The sequence below is a fragment of the Canis lupus genome, chromosome 38 (genome assembly GCF_011100685.1).
Source record: "Canis lupus familiaris isolate Mischka breed German Shepherd chromosome 38, alternate assembly UU_Cfam_GSD_1.0, whole genome shotgun sequence".
Taxonomy (NCBI): Eukaryota; Metazoa; Chordata; class Mammalia; order Carnivora; family Canidae; genus Canis; species Canis lupus.
In genome coordinates, this window is record NC_049259.1 from 13,638,090 (window position 1) to 13,660,855 (window position 22,766).

Here is a 22,766-nt window from a genome sequence, read left to right on the forward strand (position 1 = left end):
TAACTATAAATCCACAGGATTCCGGGAGATTTGCACATTGCTCATCAAACTTGTGGTGTTGGAACTTCCTTTGGCCTTGGTGACACAATGGTCAGCCTTTTCTTCTATTATTTGGTCATTTCTTCTCAGTCTTCTTCAATATTTATTCAATAGTGCTCAGTGTGTGTCTTTACTGTGATATTATATAGGACTATTTATAGTTCTTTAATATCAAAGTTCTTTAAGGTTTCTGTTCCTTTGAACATCTTCCTGTTTTCTGGGAACACCCTCACTCACCATACACACCAGATAACATCCCTTCTCTTCTTTCATATTGTCCAACTACCAGCCATCCTAACCCCACAGAATGGTCTGTTCTCAGTATGGGTGTATATACCAATGCTCATTTATAAAGAAATAATTACTTATAAGCTGTCAACAATATAACTCAAATGGAAAATCAGGAATCCAGGCCAAATCTGGAGAGAGTGCCAAGGTAGCAGATAGAGGAGGGGGGTAGGTAAATCAAGCTGTATTGGGGGGAGTGGTAGGGGGGTTGCTAAGTGTTAGGGAAAGGAACAGGCCTAGAAAGATTTCCTAAGAACATAAGCAACTTTCATCCAGTCCTTGTAGGGATCAGAAGAATAGTGACTTGACATTTACAGAGAAAAAGATACAGGAAAGGTTTAGTGGGGAAGATTTCCCAAAGTCTTTTACGTGGAATCTTCTCTCAGATACTCTTTCAAAATACAATATAGTTAAAGGGAAACCTTGACTGAGGGGGAGAAATGTTCTCTGGGTCCCAAGATTCTCTGACTCATCATAATATTGCTATATTTTAGAAGACTCGAATCAGTCTCCACTTCTTTTTCTTTCCTCACATTCAGTGAATTATGATGTGATTTGTGCCACAAGAACACAATTTGCTTCTGTGGAGGTCACCTGTCACCTTCTAATTACCATGCCAGTTGTGCATTCTTTGTCCTCATGCTGTTCCACCTTTCCTGAGCTTCTGACACTGCTGACCTCTTTCATGAAACCATCTTCTCCCTTGTGTGCTGCCTCTCCTCCCTCACTGTTTGCTCTTTTGAGTGTCCTTCATGGACTTCTCTTCTCCCACTTATTTTTTTATATGTACACACTCCTAAGACTGTTCCCCTGAATTCCCTACATGCTATCCTTCCGTGACCCCATCCATTTTCAGACCGTCTGCTATTTTTATTCAGAAAACACTCCAGTCGTTAACTGTGACCGCTTTCCCAAGTTCCAGACCTACTATATTACAACTATACACTGGACCTTTCAACCTGGAATTTTGGGAAGCTCAATTCTAACTCCAAAACAGGTAGTAATATTCCTGCATAACTGCTCCTCTTTTTACCTTCTCTGCTGGGGTTCTAAGCCCAAGGTTTTTTTTTGTTTTGTTTTGTTTGTTTGTTTTTTTGTTTTTTTAAGCCCAAGTTTTTCTGTAAGTCCACATTCTCTATGTTCTTCAGATTCTGTTTCTATAGAATGCTCCCTGTCCATGTCATTCTTCTTTTTCCACTGTTCTTTCTTCTTACCTTTCAGTAAGCAGTCTTCACCTCCTTTACAGACTTTGGGTCTATATCACTTATTCACATAAGCATAGATTGATTGTCTATTCTGAGCCAGGTATTGAGATATGCACTGTTCCATGTTTTTTCACCTCTCTGGTATAGATTCCCAGGAATGGAATTGTTGTGTTATATACTAAGCAAGTGCTTAACTATTTTTATAGGCTTTTAAAAATTTGAGCAACTTTGGGTTCATAACAAATTTGGCAAGGGTGTTGCCATATATTTTTTACATCCCATATATCATTATTACGCAAAGTTTGTAGTTTACATTAGGGTTCACTCTGAGCGTCTTGTCTTGCTTGCATGGTTTCTGAGGAAGAGTTAGACGAAATTCTTATCTTCGCTCCTCTAAAGGTAAGGTGTTTGTCACCTCAGCCTCTCACAGGATATTCTTATCTTTGATTCTTTGACGTTTGAATATGATATGCCTCTGTATATGCTTGTGTGTTTTTTGTTATTTATTTTACCTGGTGTTCTCTGGGCTTCCTGGATATATGGTTTGGTTTGGTGTCCAATATTAATTTGGGAGAAATCTTCAGTCATTATTACTTCAAAAATGTCTTCTGTTCCTTTCTCTCTTCCTTCTTCTGGGTGTTCCCATTATGAGTATATATACCTTTTGTAGTTGTCCTGCCTTTCTTGGGTATTCTGTTATATATTTTTAACATTTATGTATTTTTATTTGAGAAAGAGAGATAGAGCGCAGCCTGGGTAGCTCAGCAGTTTAGCGCCTGCCTTCAGCCCAGGGCTTGATCCCGGGGTCCTGGGATCAAGTCGCACGTCAGGCTTCCTGCATGGAGCCTGCTTCTTCCTCTGCCTGTGTCTCTGCCTCTCTCTCTCTGCCTCTCATGAATAAAGAAATGAAATCTTAGAAAAAAAAAAAAGAGATAGAGAACTAGAATGGAAGGGGCAAAGGGAGAGGAAGACAGAATTTCAAGCAGACTACATGCTGAGTGCAGAGCCTAACTTGGGGCTCGATCCCACACTGTAAGATCAAGACCTGAGCCAAAAACCTAGATTTGGGTGTTTAACCGACTGTACCACCCAGGCACCCCTATTCTATTTTTATCAGATGTTTTTTTCTTTGCCTTTCCATTTTGGAAGTTTCTGTTCTCTGAAGAACATTCAGAGGTTCTTTAATCAGCCACGTCCTGTCTACAAATAAATCCATCAAAAGCAATCTTTATTTCTATTATCATGTTTTTGATTCCCTCACATTTCTTTTTATTTCTTAGAAATTCCATGCCTCTGTTTTCATTGCCTACCTGTTCTTGCCTACTGTCTACTTTATCCACTAGATCCCTTAACATATTAGTCATAGTTGTTTTAAATTTCTGTTTTGATAATTGCAATGTGCCTGCCATATCTGAGTCTGGTTCTGACGTTTGTTCTGTCTCTTTGAATTGTGGTTTTCACCTGTGTTTTCATGGAGTTGTTTTTGTAGGCTTTGTGCCCGAGTAGGGCCTGCTTCAGACTTCTTCCTGAGTTTACCTTCTAAAGCAGAATATGAAAATCAATAGATTCCTATTTTATGCAGATTAAAGTATAATTTGCAGCCTTCTAGAGTTTGGCCCCAATTTACCTTTATAAGCTCATCTCTGACAATAGCCTCATGTTTAAACTGACCAATGTAATATTCACTGAACAACTGTGTTTTCCTACAAATATATTTGTCTTTATCTTTACCCTTCTCCTAGCCTGGAATGCCTTTCTTCTCTTTTTATTGCCAAAATTCTTTTTTTTTTTTTTTAATTTTTTTTAAAACTTATTTATGATAGTCACACAGAATGAGAGAAAGAAGAGAGGCAGAGACATAGGCAGAGGGAGAAGCAGGCTCCATGCACTGGGAGCCCGACGTGGGATTCGATCCTGGGTCTCCAGGATCGTGCCCTGGGCCAAAGGCAGGCGCCAAGCTGCTGTGCCACCCAGGGATCCCTATTGCCAAAATTCTATAGCTACCTTCAGAAGAAAGTCAGATACTTTTTCCACAGAGTTTTTAAAAGATGTATATACCTTTACTGCAGCCTCTGGTGTAAACCTCCTTTATAATAATAATTAGTGGTTATTTCCTGCAGGCTGGTTATGTTATTGTCAGTCACAAAATCACTCTCCTAACTTCCCCTCCCCAACCACTGAGAATGGCTTGGTAGAATGATCACTTTTTATTCGTCTGTACCCACCTTAGATCCAGTAAAGTGTTTCTAAGTTAGTAGATGCTTGAATTGAATTACTATGATTGATTGAATTGAATTACTATATAGATGATAGTATTTTATTTAAATTTCATTGTTTTAAATCATATTTAATGAAATGTTTTAAACCATATTTAATGAAAATATTTTAAGATACGATAATAATGACTGGGATATCAAAATGATTTGTAAAAATCATTTGTTAAACTAAAGAAGTCCAGCTGCCTCTGAGATCTCCATTTAACATGACCCCACTCTATACTTTGACTCAAAACATTTAAAAAATTCAACTTCTTAACTGAGGTAACAGAAAAGCATGTGTAGTTGGTAATAGTTTTTATTTTTTTCCTTTTTAAGTCTTGCTTTATATAGATAAGTTTTATACCAAATAGTTTCCTTGTGAATCCCAAATGTTTGCATGAAATTCTTATTCCTTCTGGGGTACTATATTTGAGGGTTAACATGACTGTTGTCTGAAATGCATGTGGAAGCATAACTGCTGTAGTGAGAAATGACCATGTTTCCTTTTAGTTCTCAGCAAGAGTAATTGAATGTAGAATATCTTACTAAACACTGGACTGTGACAGTGTGTTAACACTCTGACTATCTCCTAACAGCAGGGCAATTATTTGCTGAGTGGGATTTTTATAAATCCCCTGGCACTAGTATGTCCTGATAATTATGATGAAGTGTGTTGGTCAGTGTTGATTCAGCAGAACCTACCCTCACAAATACTTCATTCACAGTTCTCTGGCCCACTTTGACTTTCCTCGTTAGTAGAGTTCTTTACTGCTCTTCTGTGCTGACTTAGTGTCTAATTTTAAAAATAATTTTGATTAGAGCTTAGATCCTGAACATACTTTAATCAGCACTCCCCATTCCTTAAAACTGTGTATCTCTCCCAGTATTCACAAATTCTGAATCCTGGTGCAAGAAAATACTTTCTGATTTTGTTCCTTTGTGTGGCAATCAGCAACTCCTGTTTGCTGTGTTATTGTCATTTGCAAAGGTAAAACTTGAACTCTCCCACCTATCCCATGTACTTTCTAGTTCTTCATTCCTGAGTGAGCCATTACTTTCAAATTATGAGAGATTATTTTTTCTCATATGGTAAAATATGAAATTCAAAGACTAACCATTGTCCTTTGGGAATTACAGGTGTACAAAATCATGTTTTAAATTCTTTCTATTTTATGGCAACTTGTTTTAAAAGTAAGCCTCAATAACAAAGAGAAGAGGGGAGAATTAGAATATAGCTTCCCCCAGGCAGTTACAAAATGAAGGTCTGTGTCTGAGTGGAAAATTCACCCTGAAAAACAATCATAAAAACATTCTCCCTGAAATAAAACAGTAGATGCTCCAGATCCACCATCCATTTGTTTTGAAACCAATTGCGTTTGTAAAATACTTTCCCGTACAATACTTATAAGTCTAAAGAATAAAACCTGAGAAGAAAAGAGCAACTGATAGATTGTTAGAAATATGGAATGGTTCAAAATATTAATGTAATGCTAAGGGTGACTGGGTAACAAATGGTACATTTGCTCGTTGCTCAACCTGACATAATTAATATTCCAGGTCATGCTTAAGTTCCCATGATGGAAAGTCTGAAGGGGGGAATTCAAGAAAAATATATATCTATTATATAACTCATTGCCTTTTTTTTTTTTTTTCTCCTTTTGACGAGTCAGAATCATAGCCTTTAAAAAAAATCAGTGCTTTCACACCTCATTTGCCGTATTCACCACTGGGCCACCAGTCAGCAGCCCAGCCTGATGCAAGGAGGTCAGTAAGAAGCTATTAGCAGAGTCCTCTCCCGAGATTTCTTGGGTCTTATTGAGTTGAATGTTAGCATGACAGTACTGCAAATAACTCAGTTGTAGGCTTTTTTTTTTTTTTTTTAAACAGTTAGCACAGATTTCCCCATAGTGTTGGTCACTCTAGAAAATTATTGCAGAAAATGAAGTCCCAAAAGCTAGCTTGGCAGTAGCCCTTCTAAGTTGTGAAAAATGTGAAAACTGAAAAATATGTCATGGTCCCTTAGGATTAACTTTGTCTTTTGTGACTCATAGTAATATTTTTAAAAATCGACAACAAACCATTATTCACAAGTGGCTTACAAATTATGAAATGTAGCAATTGAGACAATAGTAAGTTAAGGTGGTTTTATTTACTTAAAGAAGCAATAGTAAATGCATTCTATATCAATATAAATAAGTAGGGTATTTGCTTGCAGGTAGGGATGAAGGGAGGGCTGGACTGTTTTCATTGATGCTAAGTTAGCAAATGTATTAAATTAATTTCTAAAATAACTGACACCTTGAAGATTTTAAATGATACATTTTAAATTCAATTAAAATATATTTTCTACCTATATTTGATTTAAATTGCAAAGAGAATACACATGAGGAGGTCTCCATATAGGTTGCAAAATATAATTTAAGAAAGCTATCATGTCTACTGATCTATTTGCATTTCCCATCTAGCCTATGTATACATGTGCATGCAAATGTGGAAGGAGACCAAAGAAGATTTCTAATGGGGTAAAGTTAATGGCTGGTAGCACTTATTCAAGTAGATAGATATTTTTAACTGATAAATTATAATCTAGTTAAATTATATGTATTTTACTATTTTAATCTGCAAGATTGTGGGAAATGATTAACAGACTTAAGTCAGCTAGATCATCACTAAATAGAATGGTATTCTCTTATCTCTTTCATAGACTATGGAGATTTTGTTTTATTTACGTCAAAATAGTCTTTTGATGTAATACTTATTGGTTTTCTTCTCATTACAGTTGATAGATTTTCATCAGAGAAATTTGCCCTTAAAAATTGTCTTAAAAATTATCACCCACTTAAAAATTATACTAAAACTATTTTAAATATATGCGTCCATACTCTCTTTTATTAACATCATTTAAACTGATATTTAGTATAATATTTGGTATTGATAATATTGATTTGATTTGATATAATATTTGATATTTAGTATAATAGTAAAAGAGTGTTAGCATGACATTAAATATGGCTTATACAATTGCCTGTAATGTTTCAGCACCTTTTTTTTAGTATAAATTATATAGGGAAAAATAACCCAAAGAAAACCTAGTTCACAATTTTTTTTTAAGATATCTAAGTATATTTACATTGGCTTTGTTTAATCTAGTAAAATTCAGCTTTAACACAGGAACAGTTGAGTTGGAGGTGAGTCAAGTGGGTCTTTGATAATTTAGTTCTAGATCACAGTGTGTTTGAAAGCACAGCAAAACTGATACATTAAGAAAGATAAGAAGAAAGATAAGAAGGGTATAATCTATAATTCTTTGAAAGAAGTTGGTAAGATTTTGAAATAAACCTCCAACATTTTACTGAGATCTTGATGTGGCTTTGGAAAACAAGAGTAAAATAGAGGCTTCACAGGCCCTTCTGCTGAGTACATTGTTTTTGAGTATCTATTTTGTGCTGAGTTCTCACAAGGCCAAGCAGATACAAAATACCTAAAACAGAGGCCCTGTACTTCAGCTGCTTGTGACAGAGTTGTTCCCAGGCTATTACTGTAGCATTAGGGATAGGACACTGAATCTACCTCCATTGGTATTAGATAAAGGTTAATACTTAGTTGAAAAATTAGGCTGGAAATATAAAATATTCTAAGGTAGTTTTTCAAAGACAACAATCTTAAGTAATCATAATACTTTGGAACTACTGATTCTATCAATAAATATAGTGACCAGAAAAATTTATGCATATAATAAGGGAAAGTCACATTTTAGAAAAAATATGTGGGTTTAATGGATACATTCTTTACATTAGTACAGAGTTTCTAAACAGAAACCAAATAAGTCATACTATCCTTTAAAATATAACTTCTCTGGGGCTCTGAGTATTCAGTCAGTGAATGGTCAGCTATTAACTCAGGTCATGATCCTACGGTCCTGGGATGGAGCCCCACTTAGGCTCCCTGCTCAGTGGGAGGTCTGCTACTCCTTCTCCTTCTCCCCCTCACAAATAAATACATTTTAAAATCTTTTTAAAAAGCAAAAAATAAAATTTTTCCTTATAACTAATGGATTTGTAAATATCAAGAGTCTCAAAATATGGTTCTATGCCATTTGTGTCTAAATACCATTGAATTTTCAGAAAATGAGTATCTGCTAAACTTGAATTTAACATTTGTTATACATACATCTGTTGAACCTCTGTTGCATAACAGGTGCTGTGCTAACAGAGTTGACCTTTGATACAGTGTGTGACAAGATCAATGACAGAACACTAAGGGTAATATGACGCTACAGAAATACAGCACCTAATATAAAATACCAGTTTGATTATTATTTTAAAGTAAAGAACTTGAAATAGCTGCTATTAAATGCATAATCATTAAAACAATCAAGTATTTATTGAGTGCATATTTTGTGCCTGAAACTGGTTCAAGCATCACATATTTGAGTTTGTGTGAGTGAATGTGTGAGTTACAGGGTGTGATTAAATATACATATACATAGTTAATGGGTAGAAGACAGAAAGAATGACTTAAGGCCCTTCTGTTATTTTTTCTTAAATACAGATATATACAATATGCCATATATGCCAGGTAGAAGCTATAGCTCAGTGGGTTTTTAACATCTTTAGTCTTTAACTATGAATAATTCTGTAATTGTTGGTCTGGAGTGTAGACAAAGTGAGTATTTTATAATCTTAGATGAATCTAGCCAGCCTCCAGGTAAGAACTAGAGTTCTACTTAAAAATACTCCTTAAACATATGAAAATTTTTATGATACAACTTCATCTTCCTTTTATTTCATATGAAAGCTAAGGATAAAAATTATGTTCTTTTTCTTTAGATTCCAGGTATATACAATTCGCCGTTCAGAAAAGATCCTGATCCATGGGAGCTGAGGTTACAAAAAGCAAAGCCTTTAACATGCCACAGGCCCAAAGTTAAGCAGAAGCGCTACATCAGCCTTAGCAGTTGGCTGGCTTGTACGAGTGCCCGTTCCTTTCCTCGTTCGGAAATTCTCCCACCCATTGATAGGAAACGATGTCAGGTACTCATTGATTATATTCTCGCTTTTTTTTAAAGAAAAGGTTATTGTTGTTTCATCTTTGTGACAAGAAAAGAGTAATTTTTTATGGAATTGAATTGTAAATAATAAATACAAAGTGTTTTAAAATATATATGGGGGAAGTAATCAAATAATTCTATGGTACTGAATTTTATTTCAAATAACACATAAGATTTTTGGCTAGGATCTAGCCTTTTTCTTTAAAAACATTGTTATAATGGTACTTGTTACAATGTGTTGCTAGAAAAATAGGACATATTATCAACTTTAACTTCTCATCTGATGATTCATATATTTATATATAATTGTAAGTGTAATTTAAAAGTGTAAGTTGAGAGAATTATAGAGGATCCAAAACAATGCAAAACTCAGGCAGAGACAAAACGAAAAAACAAAAAACAAAAAACCCTCTTCCCTGTAGATTGCTTTAGAGCTAGATTGACAAATGGCTTCCTAAGGTGGAGTGGGATGTGTTTGTTGGGTGATGATGGTCACTGTCCTGAAAGCCCCAGAGAGGAACAGTCCTATCATCCCCATCCATACTTAATCTGGAATAGACAACTGCCACCAGGGCTCATGAACCTACATTTGGGTTGATTTTGGTTCACATAGCCAGATTCTCAGAACTCCCACCTAGTAGTTCCCTAGGCTTTCCTCTGTATATCTTTGGTTATGTAATAAATGACTTCAAAACTTGATGGCTTAAACCAACACATGTTTCTTATCTCACAGTTTCTGTGGGTCAGTGCTGTAGTTACAGCTTAGGTAAGTGCCTCTAACTCATGATCTGGCATGAAGTTGCAGTCAAGGTGCCAGGCAAGGCTGTGATTTCATGTTAAAATTGAGCTATATCAAAGAGCAAGAGGAAGAGAAGATCCTCTCCTGAGGTCATTCATATGGTTGCTTATTTTCATACCTCAGCCCCTCCTCTCATTGGCCTCTCTATAGAGCTGCCCCACTGGCTGCTGGCTTCCCTCAGGGGAGAGATCTACCAGAGAGAGAGTTCTCAAAACAGAAGCCATAGCCTTTTTATGACCTTATGTCACAAGTGACTTCCCATTACTTCTACCATATTTTATTTTTTAGAAGTGAATAAGTCCAGTCCACACAAGGACTTGAATCCCAGAAAGTGGAATCATTGGAGGCCATCCTAGAGATGGCTTCTCACACCCCCAGCTATTTCATCAACTTGCAAGAAGACAACCTCTCTATGCCATAAAGTAATTTCCCACCTTGCTGTAATTATTTGTAATGTTATAAATTCACTTTCTCTAAGTGGGTCTTTTATTCCCTTTATTTGTGCATTTTTTTGCTCTCTTAAAGCTACTAACTTTATGGCTGATACTATTTTTTTAAATACTATTAACTGATGGCTTATACTCTTATTATAGATAGATGTGTAAAAAAAAAAAATCTATCCAAAAAAAACATAGAAGCTGAAAGTGCTCCCTCTTTCTGAAATAAAGTGTCAGGGAGGGGAGAGTTGAGCAAGGGGACAAAAAAGAGATAATTGGAAAAATTTCAGTTTATTTTGGGACATATCTACAGAGTGTTTTCACTATTCTTTTCAAAATGTAGGTTATGCCAATATTCTAATAAAGGCACTTAAATAGTAACTAAATTTTTACCATTTGAATTATGCATATTACTATTTCAGTTGATGCAAGAAATGATTTTACATGATACCATCAGAATAAGCAATTCAATTTACTATTCTATAAAGAAGATAATTCTAGTATCTCCATTGCTTGTGTATTAAGTGTCCAGTGATTGCTAATCATTGTATATTTGAATATTTAATAATCCATATTTTATGCTAGGGTCAATGAGATGGCTCTTTGTAATACATAGAATTCATAGAGTAATTCTGAATGCAAATTCTTAGGAAATGGGAAAAATGATATGGTATTGATAAGATACAGGCATATAAATATTTCTGAGTTGGAAACACTCTAGAAGTCATCCGAACCAAACTGCTACACTGTATAATCTCAGTGTTAACTGTATACATTTAATATGATTTTATGTGTTTTATAACACTGATATTTCATATTAACTTTACTGCTTTGCTTTTTTATACTTTTATAATATGACTTATTTTATACTAGTTTGTATTCACTCTTCATCTCTATTAATGTATTTTTCTCAATACAACTCTTTTAGTACTTTACCTATCTTCCCTCCCATAGCATTCTATTTATACATGTATGTATTCAGTATTTACAGAATGCATGTGAAAGATAATAATATACTCATGTAACTATATATAAGATATATGTGAATAATATATGTGGAAATTTTTATATTTATATAATATATATGTAAAAATGGCTATATATTTACATGGAAGATGTATGCATAAGTATTTATATAATAAATATAGTAATTAAATAAATATATAAATACATGTGGGGAAAAAAGATATATGTGAGGTGTTTTCCAACACCAACAACTAATTCTCTGATTCTCTGAATACCATTTGGTGTCCAACAATTCAAGCCAGTTCTAACACCAACTACTAGGAGTTTATGCAGACTCTGTAGCTTAAGGGCTTAACCCCACAAAACTGTTTTTCACTTCACACATCAGTAGCAATTTCTGGGTCTCCTGTACTTCTTACCGAACTGGCTATAAATTGAGGAGTCCCATGACCCCATCCTAAGGTTTGATAATTTGCTAGAACAGTTCACAGAAGTAGGGAAGACATTTTATTTACATTTACTGCGTCATTACAAGGGATGCAAATAAACATCCCAGGTGAAGAAGAACACAGAGTGCAGTCTGAAAGGTCCAAGGTGCACAGGCTTCTCTTCCTGTGGAGTTAGGCTGCGCCACTCTCCCAGCATATAGATGTGTGCACTAGTTGAGAAGCTCATCAAATCTCCTTGTGTAAGAGTTTTATAAAGCTCAGTCTTGAACTCCATTACCTTTCCCTGGAGATCAGAAGTGGGACTGGAAATGTCAACCTTCTAATTCTTTGGTCTTTCTGGTGACCAGTTTCATCAAGAGGTTACTAGGGGCCCAACCTAAATTACCTCATTAGCATAATTTCAGGTGTAACCTTGTTATCAATAACAAAGGCATCCCATCACTCAGGAAATTCCAAGCATTTTAGGAGCTCTCTATGCCAGAAATCAGTGACAAAAGCCATAAGATATGTATTTCTTATTATACCACAATAGTATATATATGAAGACACAAAGAAAACATATATATATTCATATAACGATATATATGTTTATATATAGAATATACATGTATATGGAAATTTATATATGTATATGTGTATACATATGCACATATTTGCATATATATACATACATGTGTGTATACATACACATACACACTCATAAATGGCCTTTGTCTAGCCTACCACAAAGTAATGATCCTTGCTAATTTTCTTTTCCTTTTCTACTCCCTTCTTTCTTCCTTTTTCTCTCTTCCCTTTATTCATTTTCTCTTTCCTGATTTCCCTGTCTCCTTCATTCCTATCCCTGGTCTTCCTCTCTCCACTCCATACCATTTTCTCTTCTCTTTCTTTCTTTCCTTCTTTTTCTTCCCTTCCTTCCCATTCTTCCTCAGCCCGTCATTTCATCCCACCTTGTCTCTCAGCTTCCTTTGGTTTCTTGCCTCACTTCCTTTCCGTCTTTCTTTTCTTCTTTCCATTCTTTTTTTCACAGAATGGGATTTTTAATGTTGTGGTTTTATTGAACTGAACCATATTTCCTCTATATTACTTGATAATATTAAAGGTACATACATCATTAGGGAGATTTAAGGTTATATATGCTATACTCCAGATGGTAATATTTATACTCTGATGGTCTGTCTGTACTTGGGAGGTATATTTCTTAAATGTATGAGAAAATCCTGGGAATTTAAAACATAATTTCATTATTATTTAAGCTTTGAGAAAAATTTTAAAATGCAAGATGACTATAAAGTAACATGGTTATTAAAAATATAGAATAACATATGAGGTACTTGGGTGTCTCAGCAGTTGAGCATCTGCTTTTGGCTCAGGTTGTGATCGCGGAGTCCTGGGATCGAGTCTCTCATTGGGCTCCCCTCAGGGAGCCTGCTTCTCCCACTGCCTATGTCTCTGCCTCTCTCTCTGTGTCTCTCATGAATAAATAAATAAAATCTTTGAAAAAATATAGAACATAAATATATTTGACTCTCGTAATTGGGATTTGGTTGGACAAAGTCAAACTTTGGAAAACGATAAGTGTCAAAGAAGACTTATAGATTCAAGTTGAGTCTGGGCACTATAGGGATTAATATCTGGAAATGAGTACACTTAGTGGATAATGAAGTTTGAAACTGTGTCCAAAATCACAAAAGCCCCATGTCACTACAGGTATGATCAGTATAAGTGATCACTTGAGATCTAAAAGGCAGTCCTATCAACAGAAATGCAAATTTACAGAAATTTTGGCATAGATGAAGCTTGACAGGAAATGTCATTTGCTAATTAGGGAGAAGTTCTGTTGAGCTCAGAGGCAAGACACTTGTCTAAGTGCCTAAGATATAAATGTATGGACCGGACACTGAGAGATATAGAGAGATAGATGTGATTATAAGAGAATTAGGGTCACAAAGATTATACTGAATCCACCAAGAGGACTGGGTCTATTTTTATTCTAAATTTTTCTGCTTGAATAGGGCTTCACCTTTTCATTTCCTGGTCTCTTCAGAAATAGTAAGTTCCAGAACAAGTAATGGGGTAAGTCTACAAATGGATATGTGTTATTTTGATACACCAACAAAGAAGGTAGGGCTTGGGCACTTAGAAGACCAAGTGAGTGGTCTTGTGAATGCTGGTCCCTTCGGAGTCCTAGCCTTGTGGATTTTCTCATGTATTTGATGCTGCTATTGTTCAAAACCTTTTCCAAACTTCTCTTGAAACCAATAATGAAAATAAAGCCAGGGGTATCATTTGTGAATGTTTAGTATGTTCTCAGTACAAAGCTAAAAGTGTTATTACATTGTCTTATGTATCTTAAGAGCACTTTTGTGAGATAGTTATTATTCTATCTTATGTATAAGGAAAAAAGGTCTAAAGAAGTAATTTCCCCCTGATAACACAACTATGCATTAATTTTAAACCATAGAATTTCTCAAAGTAAAACATTAAAAATCTGTAAAAAAAAAAAAAAATATCCCCATTCGATTTCTTAATAGTGAACCTGGAATCATGTTACTGTATCTTTAAAAAGTAAAGTTCCAATAAAAATCCATTAACTACTTTCAAATATAGCAATCCTCCTGTCCAGCTGTGAAAAGTACTAGATGATACTTATTTGCCATTTGTGTTATTTACGGTCCATGACTTTTATGGTAACTGGTTCCTATTATTGGTTTCTATTAATGTAAAACATAAGTGAACATAAATGAGGCGTGAATCATTTCTTTTTATTAGCCCCACAGTCTTCACTCAGTGCTTGCAGTAACTCCAGCTGTGTCTTGTTAGTGATAACCTATTTAAAGAAGAGATCTTAAAGGATAAGGAATATGATTAGGAATCTTTGTCCATCTTATATCACTTCTGTCCTGTACAACAGTAGTGGTGAAAAAAGAAAGCAGTATGTAATTAATGACATAGCAAAATCTGGAGCCACCTTTGATTTGTATTGTGTTTAATATGATACTAATTACACAACCAGTGGATTCTAGTAATTAGTATAAGTAACTACTAATTTAAAGGTATGATATGTTATAAAGCACTTTTCACTGTTGCAGTTTATGGACTTTGTATTTGTGTCATTAGATGGTTGCTATTGTATCAGAGTTATTATGTAATAGAACTTAGAATTTTAAGTAAAGAACACTTAAATTAATTAAAATTATGGTCCTCTGTTTTGGAGGGTCACCAGTTATATATGAGGTGCGGCATTCACTTAAAAGCTTTATTTTAATGAAAAAAACACTTGCTATCCTATTTCAATTGATAGGAAGTCTTTTTGAAAGCAAGGCTCAGAATCTTTTCTAATATTTTTATTTTTATTTTTTTAAGATTTTATTTATTTATTCATAGAGACACACAGAGAGAGAGAGAGAGAGAGAGAGAGAGAGAGAGAGAGGCAGAGACACAGGCAGAGGTAGAAGCAGGCTCCATGCAGGGAGCCCAATGTGGGACTCGATCCAGGATCTCCAGGATCACGCCCTGGGCTGCAGGCGGCGCTAAACCGCTGCGCCACCGGGGCTGCCGTCTAATATTTTTATTTACTAAAAAAGGGAGAAAAATTTTTTTCAGTTATCAGAAGAAACATGTTTCTTTTTTAATTAGAAAACAAAGCAACACAACTATAAATTTAACAGTTTTAGCATGAAAAGTCTTTTGATGTAAGTAGGCAAAATTCTGGCTAATTTAAAATATTTTAATATAATCACTTCACTGTGGCAACATTTCTTGAAGACGATATTTGATGTAATTTCTAATTCAGAGAACAGCTTGTTCTTTAAAAGCAATTTGGTAAACGAGGTATACTTTGTAGATATTTAGCACTCTTAGTCATCAATAATATGACAAAAAAATCTTCCACAATTAAAGATTTCCTCATTCTTTCTTGTCAGGGGCCATTCCGTGACATCACTGAAGTATTGGAACAGCGCTACAAGCCTTTGGAGCCAACGTTGCGAGTGGCAGAACCAATCGATGAGTTAAAGGTGGCCAGAGAGGAGCTCCGAAGACAGGAATGGATGCGCAATGTAAATGACAATATGTGAGTTCTTAGCATAAAAAAATTAGCTGTAGCCTGTTTGGTGCCATAAGTGACTTAACATTTTGTTTTTCCTGATGTTGTAGAGAATCTTCTATTCGTGAGAAAAGGTAGTGCCACCCTTGACCTATTCAAAAGCAACCATTTTTCAATATGCAAATATGCCATTTACTTATGTATATATTTTTATATATATTATGCACATATATAAATATATATACATATATATACACATTTATATGTATAAATAGATGTACATTTATCTTATATATACATTCATATGTAATATATATTATATTTAACATTTAGTTTCAAATTAATTAAATGGTAATATTCACTTAATTTAATATTAATACTAAATTTAACATTAATATTTAATTTAAAATTAATATTGAATAAATATTGTATTAATATATAAGCTATGATATTATGTAATATGTAAATGTAGTATGTCCATATTATATAAAGGCATATATAAACATTTATAAATCTGTATATATATGTGTGTGTGTTAAATATATAACTACTCAAAGAAAAAGAAAAGAATGAATGGCATTTTGAGGGCATAAGTGACTATATCTATGCATCTGTGAAAATAATTACCTTAATTATCTGGTAAAAGCCTGTGATACTTCTAAAATAAGATCCAACAGAACAAAACCATTTCCCTTAATGTGGACTAAATTTAATTTGGAAACATTGATATACATTTAATAAATCAGGTGCAGTGAAAGAGGTTAGCGTCTTTACTACTGAGGAAGATGACTGAAAAAGGAAGATCTAATAGCATATGCAATTTAAAATTATTTTATTAGCCTCACTAATTTGGGTCTCAATTCATACATCTTTCTCCAAATTACTTCCTTTCTCTTAAGTCATTTGTCATCAATATAGTCGTATGTAATTTATAAATAGACCATTTAAAATCTAGAATGGCTTTTTAAAAATTTTTATTATTGTCCTATCATATCCTGTAATTATCTTTGTATTGTGCCAATAATAATTCTTTAATATTATGTATATTCTAAATAATAAGATAATTATATTATTCTAATATAAATTATAATTATGTGAGAATTATAATATAAAATATAAATTATTGTATAAGCCAACATATAAACTATTTTTACATAATATAATATATACTAGCCATCATAGTATAAGTGTTACATAATATAATTCAAAAATACATTGCAAAGTATGTTTTATTATGTAAAGAAACTAGAATTACCTCTCATCCAACACAGTGTATTTTGGATCATTTTATCAATCAGGAAGGATATATAATGTGCCTTATTTTAATAATCCATTTATTTTTTTTAAAGATTTCATTTATTTATTCATGAGAGACACAGAAAAAGAGAGAAGCAGAGACACATGCAGGGAGGCTCATGTGGGACTCCATCCTGGGACTCCAGGATCACGCCCTGGGCCAAAGGCAGGCGCTAAACCACTGAGCCACCCAGGGATCCCCCTAATCATCCATTTTTGAAGAGTCTTTTCAAAACTAAAAATTTTCACACAAACTCAGATGACAGATAAAATTGGCATGCATCTCAAGTAATTTTTATAAATTTTTTATATTATACCAATTACTTGATGTGAAATAATTAGCTACAGAGTATTCCATTGCTTCTTTCAGTACATGACAGTAACCCAACGTATGATGAATAAGAAAACAAATAGTGTTTATTTCCAGTTGGTTTAGGGGAGCTAAATTTGTTTTATGAAAGAGATTATAGATTAATGCTGCTCAGATTTAGCAAAATATGCAATTTAGTGATGAATATCTGAAGAGTTTTCAATGATGCAAAGGTTTATGAAATAATAAGGCTAATTCCTCAAATAATTGGCCACATTGATATTTCTACAGAAATCGCTATGTATCAAAGATACTGAAGTATCCTTTCTCAGTATTTTCCTTGATAAGCCTAGAAGGATGAATTATCAATATTGTCCCTAAAGAAAGATGTTCCATTTGTACTTTCCATGGAATACTTGTAAATATATTCAATCTATGTGGGTACCACGCTGATAACCCTTTACCCTGAAGCTTTCAGATTGAAAAGTGCTTCCAGGATTATCAACCAATCAGGAACAAATCCAGTTGGAATACTCAAATTACTTAAAGGTTTGAATCAACCTTTTTTTTTTTTTTTTTTTAGCAAAGGGTCTTAGCAACTAGCCTATAGATAATTACTTTTTTTTTTTTTTTTGAGAATTGAAACAGTGATATATTGTAGATTCTTCTAAAACCATTTTAGTTTTCTTTTTTTTTTTTTTTAAAGATTTTATTTATTTATTCATGAGAGACACACAGAGAGAAAGAGGCAAAGACACAGGCAGAGGGAGAAGCAGGCTCCATGCAAGGAGCCCGACGTGGGACTCCATCCCGGGTCTCCAGGATCATGCCCTGGGCTGGAAGCAGCACTAAACCGCTGAGCCACCGGGCTGTCCCCATTTTAGCTTTCATATACTGTATGGAATAATTGTATCTTGTGAGGCAAAAGAAGTGTTAGAAATTTAGGTTCTATAACTTTACTGATAATAATTCTGTATAGAAATTATGAAAAACAATATTCCTTTACCATAGAGATGCATAATTTTTGAATGCAGACAGTCCTATCTATTATGTTGAAGCCCAATCTTACTTCAGTATGGCCTCATCTTACTACATCTGCAACGGTCCTCTTGCCAAATAAAGTCACATTCTTTATGTTCTTTAAAATAAGCAAGAGAGTGGGATCATATTTTATACATTGAGTATTGATTACTAGAGCTTTGTTCTTTTTCTTAAAGAAACTCATTCCAGTTTCCACTTTTTCTTAAAGAAAATTATTTTCCTTATTCATCTATCTTTATGAAACCAGGAAATTAAATAAGCAATTAGTAAATAATTGCTGAGTAACCTTTATGTGAGAAATCACTCTCAACTAGATATTGTGAAAAATATAGAGAGGCACTTATTGATTCAACAAATGCTTGCATGTCTGGAATAGTTCTGGGCTCTTGAAATGTAGCAGTGAATAGAAGAGACAAACTCTCTGCTCTCATGAACTTCTATGCTTCTAGCTTTAAACCAAACCAGAAAACCTAATGAAGTTCTGAGTAAGAATTGGCATAGATAAGCACTTGAAAATCATCAAGTGTATATTAAAGACAGTAAGTGTCATGATTTATTTATTTATTTATTTATTTATTTATTTATTTATTTATTTTTTATGTAGCATTTGCTGTGATCTCTGTTGTTCTGGGAAGGTGGTTCTTCAAAGAAAAGGAACTGAATTGGTTCTGTGAAAGGTGGTTTAGATTTGATAAAGAAAAGAGAGAAGCAGATTGACAGTATAGAAAAAAAAAAAAAAAATGGGATCCCTGGGTGGTGCAGCGGTTTGGCGCCTGCCTTTGGCCCAGGGCGCGATCCTGGAGACCCAGGATCGAGTCCCATGTCGGGCTCCCTGCATGGAGCCTGCTTCTCCCTCTGCCTGTGTCTCTGCCTCTCTCTCTCTCTCTCTCTCTCTCTCTGTGACTATCATAAATAAATAAAAATTAAAAAAGAAAAAGAAAAAAAAATGACAGTGAAAAAAGTTCACAAAACCATAAAAGTTCACAGAAACAATGAAAAAGACCACACTAATTTTCATGTGGGAAGCAATAGAAAGAAAAAGCGGATAAGGCTTCAAGGCCGAGGATAGAAGGGTTTATCTGTAAATAATGAAGAATTATTTAAGGTTTTTTTTTTTTTAAACAAAAAATGTGGGACGCCTGGGGGCCTCAGCGGTTGAGCGTCTGCCTTTGGCTCAGAGCATGATCCCGGGGTCCTGGGATCGAGTCCTCATGGGGCTCCCTGCATGGAGCTTGCCTCTCCCTCTGCCTGTATCTCTGCCTCTCTCTGTCTCTCTGTCTCTCTCTCTCTCTCTCTCTCTCTGTCTCTCATGCAATAAATAAATAAAATCTTTAAAAAATATATAAACATTCTAAATACAGAGAATATAATTATGCAGACTAGAACTGGATTCAAAATAAAATGGATTTAAGATCTTGCAGTAGAAGTCAGTGCCGGTCTATGTTCTGGGAGGCAAAATAACGTGCTCCTCCCCCACCCCAGAGTCTACAACCTAATATCAGGAACCTGTGAATATATTGTTACCTTCTATGATGAAGAGGACTTTGCTGATACGATTAAGAATATAAAAATGGAGGAAATTCTCCTAGATGATTTGGATGGGCTCAATGTAATCATTGAGGGTCCTTAAAAGTGGAGGAGGGAGGCAGAAAGAGATTGAAGACATGGAAGGTGGGAGTGATGTGACCTTGGGAAAGACAATTAAGGTTGGCTGTCTTTGAGGACAGAGTAGGGGCCACAACTGAGGAATACTATCAGCTTTCAGAAGCTGGGAGATGTAAAGAAATGAATTCTCCCATAGAATCTCCAGAAGCAATGCAGCCCTGCTAACACCCTAATTTTAGCCCAGTGAGACCCATTTCAGACTTCTGACCTCCAGAACCTTAAGATAATAAATTTGTATTCTTTAAGCCACTAAGTTTATGGCGGTATTATTAGAAGCAATAGAAAACTGATACAACTCATTCTTCAAATTGAGATACTACCTTGCTAGATCAGACTTTGGTGTTTAATTATAAATTTGAGCTAAACTTGAGGGAAATTTTTGGATTCCAAAGAATTTCAGATTCTTCTATAGGTTTAAGGTATTGACACTCAGAGTATTAAAAAAATATATGAATGTGGCTTGAGCCTCCCTATGAAGAGAAGTTCGTGATTGGATCATAGTATAGGATATTATATCTTAAACTTGTATAGGCATTCATAAGAACCTAGGAGTGGCTCTCATAAGAACTCAGGTCTTAGGAACCTCAATAGCTGTTTCTACATCTTTTTGAAAAATAAAAGGTGTTAATTTTCTGATAGTTGTTGTAGGGGAGACACAACTTTCCCTCTACCTTCTTAGGGTCTTCAGCTGGGCCTAAGAAGTAAATTGACATAAGACAGATTAACAATTAATTAACAGATTAATTACAGATTAATAAATGTAAGTTATTATGTGACACAGGAGCCCCATAAAGCAGTGAACACCCACTAAGTGGCAAGTCTTAAGTGTGTATACATTAGCTTGAACAATGAGAAACGACTATAGAAAAATAAAATGTGTGAGGAGTCCAAAGGAAGATAAAAGCTATTTAACAAGGTCTTTTTGTACAAAATTCTCTTAGTCTCGACTCCTCATCTCTGATGATAAGAATGTTTCTTTCCTCCTGGTATAGGAAAGTCAGCTGTCATATGGGTGTGTTATTGCCTGATTTTAGGGGAAAAAAAGGGGGGAGTTCAGATCACTTTTCTTGTACTTATTCTTTTTAAGTGCCTTTAGCTCAAAATAATCCTTTGCCAAAGTAGCATTATTTGAGATGGCATGTTCTGTCTCCTTCTGTTATTCAGATCAGGTGAAATGAGAGATGTCGGATACAGATTTAGTCACAAAGCAGAACAAGGGACCCCATTTCTTGAGCTTTGCCATTTGCTGGCACTTAGTGAAAAACTTTTAGTAACAATGAATATTATGTATCTGCCTTCATTCCCTCAAATTTGCAACCTAGGTTAGATGGAAGGCTTGGTAAGTAGATTAGTCATTTTTAAACCTTTTAAATATTGTTTCTAATGAAGTATCAATATCATTGTATAGTCAGTTACCGTTGGAAAAATGTTAAGGGAAAGGTTAAGAAACTAGATCTTAATAGTTTTTAAACAGGGCATTTTAAAAATGTATGTAGAGATGAGATCCTATTATATATATATCACGAAAGAATAGTGATAGAGAAATTTAACACATCTCAAAACTTTTTTGACTTTTGGGATTTTCACACACTTTAGACCTTTATAATTTGCATATTTTCTGAACTGTTATTGTATTATGATAAATAGGGATTATCATATATTTTCAGATAATGTTTTCTTAACAATTCAACTTTTATTTGTAACTCTTCCATTTATTTTAATTACTAGCACAGTGTGCAACATTTATTAATCAGCAGAGCCTTTTTAAGTTAAAATACTAAATTAGCTAACCCCATTAACACAGAATACTCCAAACAAGCAGTAATAGGAGAGGTAGTTACTGTGCAAATCGTATTAAACATGCGGGTGCTCTAGGGCACAGTTAAGCATGATTACCCTCTTTTGATCCAGTATTCCTCTGCCTCTCCCAGCTAATTTCCAGTGGAAATTTACAAAGTGCTGCCTTCATTTTTCCAGCTTAATTTTTCTAATGAAGTTCTGGTACTTTATAACACTGGAGATATAGATAATAAGCCTGTTTATAATTAAGAAGTTCTAGAATTTGTCTACAAAAGAGTCCTTTATTACTTTGGCTGTGCAGTGAGGACTGTGCTCTTGTTTTGCTTACTGTTTCCCTGAAAAAAAATATATATATATTTTTAAATAAATGACCACAGAATACTAGATTCTGTTTCTACAGACATCTAAGGCTGAAGAAGTTTAAGATTTATAACATCAACATAATGGTGATAATTTGGAATACTTTTGGTGATATCCTGAGAATACTACATACACTTTTGGTGTATGTAATTGAACAAGTCACAGAAAGACACTTGCAATCTTTTTAGTTAGATATTATCATATTCTATACACTCTTCCTACTACAATGCCTTAACATATGCTAGGTAAAAGTTTGCCAATTGACTTTAGGTCAATTTATGAAGTATATGGAATTTATTTTTTGAAAGAAGTATACTCATTTTGTGCTATACTCAACATTCTTATATTGGTATATATGGTATTAGTTTATACATCCCAGATTTTCCTGTTTCAATTTAGAGTTTAAAAGTGTGTTGAGGTCAGAAGAAACTTGAAGCCTGAACAGAAGTTTGCCAGACAGAACAAGTAGAGTGGCCAGAGGAGGTTACCTGGATAAAGCCATCTCTTGTTAAAAAACGCATAACTTATGAGAGTTTCAGCTTACCTTCTGCGGTATCTGGTGAAGCTCAGCTCATGGCTTTGCTACCCAAGGAAATGTGGAAAGTATAGGGGGAGCGAGAGTGTAAAGGGCCATGTGAACCATGATAAGGTATTTGGACTTTGTCATATAAAAGGCAGTACAAAACAAGCACGGTGTTTTAATCACTGGAGTAAAGGAGTCAGATAGATTAAAAATATCACTCTACTTGCTCTGG

The 22,766-nt window shown here is 34.5% G+C and overlaps 1 protein-coding gene across 3 annotated transcripts in view; it reads left to right on the forward strand.

Annotated features, from left to right (window-relative positions):
• SPATA17 (spermatogenesis associated 17) overlaps window positions 1-22,766 on the forward strand; it is a 207,856-nt gene that overhangs the window by 88,726 nt on the left and 96,364 nt on the right. For all 3 annotated transcript variants that reach the window (XM_038586160.1, XM_038586158.1, XM_038586159.1), the window contains exons 7-8: window positions 8,620-8,823; window positions 15,418-15,566. In XM_038586160.1, the coding sequence (XP_038442088.1) occupies window positions 8,620-8,823; window positions 15,418-15,566 (353 nt within the window). The remainder of the gene's footprint in view (window positions 1-8,619; window positions 8,824-15,417; window positions 15,567-22,766) is intronic.